The following is a 6,000-nucleotide window of genomic DNA, read 5'->3' on the forward strand; positions in this document are numbered from 1 at the left end:
GAGCGATGAGATGGGATGGACAAGGGGAGCGAAAGCTCCTGGGGAAGGGGGAAACCCAGGCGCACAAAAGTGCACAAAAGCCAGGACTTGGGAAACTGTAACTGTGAGGAAGGAAGGAAAGTCAACTGTAGAGACAGTCAAAGGGCAAGGGGAACAAAGTGATAGGATTGGGCTCCCGCAAACAAAATCTGCCCCTCTAAAACGGGGCACCCCACAGAGAGAACCCTCATGTACCAGCTGACGCCTGCCACCCACTGCAGCTGCACCCTTTCCCGCACCGGGTCACCCACCCTCGCCATCTCCCAGGGAGCCGACCCAACCCACTGCTCCCTGAGACAGCCCGGGCCTTACCTTGTACAGCTTCAGGCTGGCCTCGTGCCTGGAGTTGACCGTGTGCAGCCGCAGCTTCTCCAGGCTGTTGGTGTAGTAGTCGCAGGCGTTGCACTTGAGGTGGACGGGGTTGCCGATGGCCACGCACTTGAGCCGCCACTCGTTGGCTTTGCCACCCTCCTTGATGTGGGCCACCAGCTGGTACTTCTGCACGTGCTTGTCCGTCTTGCAGTGCAGCTGGAAGTTGGCCTTGAGCTGCGTGTTGTAGCGGCAGAGCTTGCACTGGTACGAGTCCCCCATCACGGCCTTCCACTCGTCCTCGGGGAGGCTGCGCTCCACGTTCATGTGCAGCCCCAGCAGGTCTAGGTTGTCCGTGGTGAACTTGTTGCACACGGCGCACTGGAAGAGCTTCAGCGACGGGTCGTTGGTCTGGATGAAGCTCTCGCCCAGGTTCATCAGCTCCTCCGACACCAGCTGCCCGCCCCCGAGCCGCATGTCGAGGGGGATCTCACCGCCCACTGTGGGGAAGGAGAGGAGAGGAGAATGAGCGGCCAGGCTCACAGCTGCAGCCGTACCCGGGCACCTCCCTGCCCTCCACTCCCCACCACCTGGGTTCAAGCAGAAAAAAGATCACATTTCAAGTGCTGCAAGGTGCTACTAACTGGAAAAACCACACACACACACAAATCACCTTCATGCATTCGGATCTTTCTAAAATCTGTGAAAGGCTTTATGGGTGCTTTTGTGTTCCTTTGGAGAAGAACACCTAGAAAGAGGCAGGAACCATAATCTTTGGAATATTTCCACTTAGCCCCTCGCTTAGATGCAAGGAAAGATAGATATAAGCATCATTCACTGGACATAATAGGATCTGAAACTTCAGAACCTGAAAAGTTGGAAATGAGTTACAGCTGCAATCTGTTACACCAAGTCTTTATGGCGAATCAGACCTCATCTGATGCAGCGCCATCCAGGAGAACTTTGGGCGAAGGTGGAAACGTCTGTATCTGCACCGTCCAACGTGGCCGTCACTGACCACAGGTAGCTACTGAACACTTGAAATATGGGTAACGTGCAACGGAGAAACTGACATTTTATTTACTCTTAATTGATTTAAATGTAAGTGGCCACACGTGGCTAGTATTGGACAGTGCAGGTCTAAATCTGAGATTTCGGGAAAGATCTCCTTATCACATCCCACTGACCAATGTCCGACCTGCCCGTCAATGGTGCCAGCTCCTCCCACACCCCCCTGGGAAGTGCCATCTTTTCCCTTTCTGAGCCCCACGCTGCATGAAACGGAGGTCTAAGGTCACATTCTCCTTTGCCATAAGTCAGCCTCGGACAGAACCACATGCCGGCCAGTGTCCCCCTGGGGGGCTTCCTCTTTAGGGCAGGGCCAGCCTTCTCCTCGCTGAGCCTCCAGAAAGTCCCTCCACAGATGCCCACACGTCCACTGTGCCAGGCAAGGGTGAGAAGGTCTGGGAAGTGAACTGGAAAGTGGATGTGGGATCAGCAGTGAAATGCAAAGGTCAGCTCAGTCTCCATCCACTCCGCCTCCAAAAAAAAGGGGGGGGGCCTGAGAAAGCTCAGCTCTTCCCTCCCCACCCCTGTGCTTTTTTGGTCCATCACTGCCCTGCATAAACCAGGGAGCGGCTCTCACTTACCAGCAGCAAAGTAATGCTGCACGCTCTTATTCGTATCACGAGAAAGGCTGGCGAAGAGCAGCCTTCCCTCCGTTCCTCAGAAGTGTACAGTCAAGCATGACGCTGGGCACCGGGCTCCTATTTTCTGCCTCTGCCCTGAACACGTGCACACGTGAGCTATGGCCGCCCCTGCCTCTCCCCAACTGATATTTAAACTTGACCTTTTACATGTGGTCGGGCTGAGGTTATTTTTCTTTTAATGACTGATTAGAACCCAGCTAGTGGTTAATCAAAGAAAAGACGTTACATATATTTTTAAATGATTTTTAAATGTACACTACTCGGGGCACCTCCAGCGGAAGATCAGTGCGGGCTCTATGCAGCAGCCCGGCTGCGTTTGAAGCCCGTGGACAGCCTCGCAAGCCACCAAAGTCTGCTTGTCTCCTCTCTTGCCATCTCCCCTGGTGAGAGGAGCCATCACGAAGACATTCTTTTTAGGACAAGAGAGAAAAAGAGGAGGAATAAAGCCTAAAAGCTCTGCCCCCTCCTGGGGACCGCGACCAAGCAGCATCCATGAAATGTACGCGGTGTTCAGTGGAAGCGGAAACTGCCAGAGGGGAGGCGAGGAGCAAGCACATATTTGTTTCTGATGCCAACCACCGGAAGCAGCAAACCTTCTGCACTTTTTAAATGTAACCTCGGCTTATCAACATCGTTCTAAGGAGGAATTCGACTGTCACTTGTTGGATGCTTGCTTGAAAATGAGAAGTCCTCGGACACACAGAGGAGAAAGTCCCTATTCCCACTCCAAGCTCTTAAAACAAAACGCAAATTCAAGACAGAAGCAGAGAAGCCATGAGCTGAGGGGGACTGACTGGAGCACCAAACCTTGGAGAAACAAACCCACGGCTTAGAATCCTACCCATCCATAGCGCTGGCAGGAACTAATTCAGGCCTGAAAAGTAGAACCTGCCCTAATTCACAGGGATTAGGAGGAGAGCCCCAGTAAGGGAGAACTTAGCAGGCGCTGACTTTTGAGCCACACTGGATAGATGGTCTTGGAAAGGAATGGCTGTCCCCACCCCACATGCACCTGACTTCAACATGGAAATTTACATCCAGGCACAAGAGCCTGCCTATCAGCACATCATCAGAGGCACATTGTGGGAAAAGATACCTTCTAGACTCAACGGCAGCAGCAGGGAACCTGGAAACCCCATGCAGGTGGCCTGTGGCTGGCTGGCTACTTGGGGAGCACAGGGACCGGGCACGAGCTCCCAGCTTCCCAGTGCTGTACTCAACTTCAGAGTGGAAGGGGCTGTTTGGAAGGATACTGAGATGGCCTCGGTTCTATACTTTGTCTGCAAACGGTGGCAAATCCCACCAGCCCAGACCAACGGTGCCGACCCTTTCCTTAAAGGCCCCTAGAGAGCACGCATCCCAGATCAGCATGTTTGAAATCACCACAGAGAAGGTTCTGGCAAAGGAAGTATGAGAAGAACTTTGCAAGCCGGAGTGGGTTTCACCGAAAACAATTTCCCCCTGCAGAGCCCGGGAATATCTAATAACCTACGGCCTTGCCTCGAATGGCCTGCAGAAACGTCAGTGGAGCTGCAGAGAGAACCAAAAGAGAGGGCTCTTCTCATTTGTATATATCCGTGTCTACTGAGGTCCCAAAACTTAAACTGCAAGTCCTTTGGACATGCCCTGTGGTACCTGCACCCACTCAGGTGTTAGCACAAAGCATCTGTGGCTCTTGTCTGATCTTGACCAGCCGCTGTGGCCCGAAGGCAGACGCAGGAGGTTGCAGAGACGCACCTCAGCTGACAAGCGGAGCCACTGGAAATTCAGGGGCCCTTCTTGGCTGGCCGGGCTTAGGTCCTTAAAAGGGAGAGCTCTCTTCTCTTTAAGAAATAAAATGCAGATCATCAATGTATGTCCAGAGCATAGAGATTCATTCTTCTATTTCTTTGGCATCTGCCATATGCCCACAATGCATGAATGCCCCCAGGGACTCAGACACTTGGTGTAAAAGCAAAACATTTCTCTACCTCTCCATGTAAGCCTACGTCAGAATTACTGGTTTTCAAGGTAATTAAAAAGATCTCACTTCGGCTCAGTATGAACCCATCCATTTTCTGTGTCTTCATTCCACCTACATTATATTTGATTTACTCCAAGATCTGCCTCCTCAAGATTTTAAATCTCCAGACTAGAAAACCCCAATTCCCACAGGCTTATAAAAAAAAAAAGTCTTAGAGTGCTGATGCCATCCCTTGATGTGCATCCCTGTGGTTTACTCTGGGGACCAATAAGACAGCTTATCCCTCTGCATCCACGATTAACCAGCCAGGGAGACTTCTTCCAACCACTTGGTAATAAAGGATCAACAGGTCAATATTCCAAAACAGAAAAGGAGATCAAAGCAGCAAGGTCTCAAATTTAAATGCATAGCCGGAAAAACAAATTAACTGTTATGAAATGTAACTCATCAGCAGCAATTAGCACGAAAACACCATGCACATAAAGACATTCCGACCGGTGAGGTTTGGCCCCTGGCGCTGACCTAAACCATGCCAGGATAAAGGTACTTGCTGACACTCTGGTGCCAAGAACAACTTATCCCAGTGCCGGGGAGGGGATGCTGCCTAATTCGGGCCATCACCGCTGGTCCCAAGTGGTTAGCCGGTCAGGGGATGGAGACCAGGCCTTGCCTGCCCAGGGCACCGGTGGCAGGGGCAGGAGTGGCCCAACCGCTCCTCATGAAACTGATTCGTACATTTTGTTGCTGCAAGAAGCTCTCCCCAAAAGTGGTCATGATTCTCTGTACGTAACGAGTCGTGGTTTCCGGCACCAAGTACTACCCTCGGATCCCACGCTCGACCCATGAAGCCAGGAAGACCTGGGTTGTTTTTCATGGCAACAAAGGCTCCGTCAACCGGGATCTCCCTGACGTTAAAACTTAGCTTTCTTTGATGTACAGTTTCAGAATTCATTCATTTTCATCCATCACACCAGTCCTTAGTGTGCCCCAGGGCCATTTAATTCACAAGTATACTAACTGCCAAAAACACATGCAAAATAAGGAAGGAGAGGAACACGCCTCTCTCCCTGAGACCTGAGGGAACACACGGAGGGAACCGGCGGAACCCTATCTGGGTGGCTCTCGCTCGGCTCAGAGCCAGCCTCTGGTTATCTGAGTAAAGTGCGCCCCCGTCCCGCGTTCCTCTTATGGAGATGACTGTTCCTATTTAAAACTCCAGCTACAGTTTCCTGTAAGTTTCAATAAATATTTAATGGAATCCAAAAGTTTTGGATAATTGTGGTGATTTTTCAAATTGAGACAGAGACAGAGAAAGAGAGAATGGGAACAGAAAGGAAGGTTGACCAGAAGCCAAAAAAGCAGAGGAAACACTTAAATTTTAATCCTGGCCTGCGGAACTGGAGTGGGGTCACGTCTCTGTTCAGTGCATACGACTTTCCCTATGCACACAGGGTTCAAGGGATTCTTGAGAAAAAGTATTGACTGTTAGACTCTCAAGCTGATACAAAAGAAAAAAAAAATCAACCGAATCCACGGGACCTGGACTTATTCTCAGTGTCTCCCCCCGTTCCAGTCACAGCACAGCACAGACAAACACGGAGTCAGCCTCACCTAGAGCCGGCGTCACGGCGGCCATGGGCGCGGAGGGGTCCAGCGGGAACCCGCTCATCATGAAGGGGGCGTCCGAGGCGGCGCTGTCCATCTTCAGGTTGGGCAGGCTCATGTTCTGGGCCAGGTAGTACTGGTACAGCTCGGCCTCGGCGGGCGAGGGCAGGCTGCCCAGGCCCAGGTGGCGGCTGTGCTGGACCTGCGTCATGTTCTGCTGCAGCAGCATCATGTTGTGCATGTGCTTCTCGCTGGTCATGTGGATGCGCAGGTTCCTGGCCACGTTGGTCTCGTAGTCACACACCTCGCACCGCCAGGTGGGTTTGGTTTTTGGTTTGGTGGGCGAGGGGGCCCCGCAGGAGCTGCCGATGTTGG

At 52.0% G+C, this 6,000-nt stretch overlaps 2 protein-coding genes across 5 annotated transcripts in view; both read right to left on the reverse strand.

Moving 5' to 3' along the window:
* Positions 1–5,994, reverse strand: part of ZFHX3 (zinc finger homeobox 3) — a 155,303-nt gene extending 149,309 nt beyond the window's left edge. For 3 of the 4 annotated variants that reach the window (XR_001359633.1, XR_001359634.1, XM_014529165.1), the window contains exons 1-2: positions 5,632–5,963; positions 352–848 (exon numbers count right to left, since the gene is read on the reverse strand). Coding sequence is in view for 2 of the 4 variants with exons in the window: in XM_014529165.1 (XP_014384651.1) it covers positions 352–848; positions 5,632–5,884 (750 nt within the window). In the remaining 2 variants the exon portion in view is untranslated. Of the gene's footprint in view, positions 1–351; positions 849–5,631 lie in introns of all 4 variants that reach the window. The other variant, XM_005881190.2, reaches the window with a different exon arrangement.
* LOC106723887 (zinc finger homeobox protein 3-like) overlaps positions 5,922–6,000 on the reverse strand; it is a gene marked incomplete at its 5' end in the record, with an annotated part of 2,148 nt that continues 2,069 nt past the window's right edge. The window contains one exon of the mRNA XM_014529143.1: positions 5,922–5,929. Within this exon, the coding sequence (XP_014384629.1) occupies positions 5,922–5,929 (8 nt within the window). The remainder of the gene's footprint in view (positions 5,930–6,000) is intronic.

The sequence above is a fragment of the Myotis brandtii genome, unplaced genomic scaffold, assembly GCF_000412655.1.
Source record: "Myotis brandtii unplaced genomic scaffold, ASM41265v1 scaffold670, whole genome shotgun sequence".
NCBI classification, from domain to species: Eukaryota; Metazoa; Chordata; class Mammalia; order Chiroptera; family Vespertilionidae; genus Myotis; species Myotis brandtii.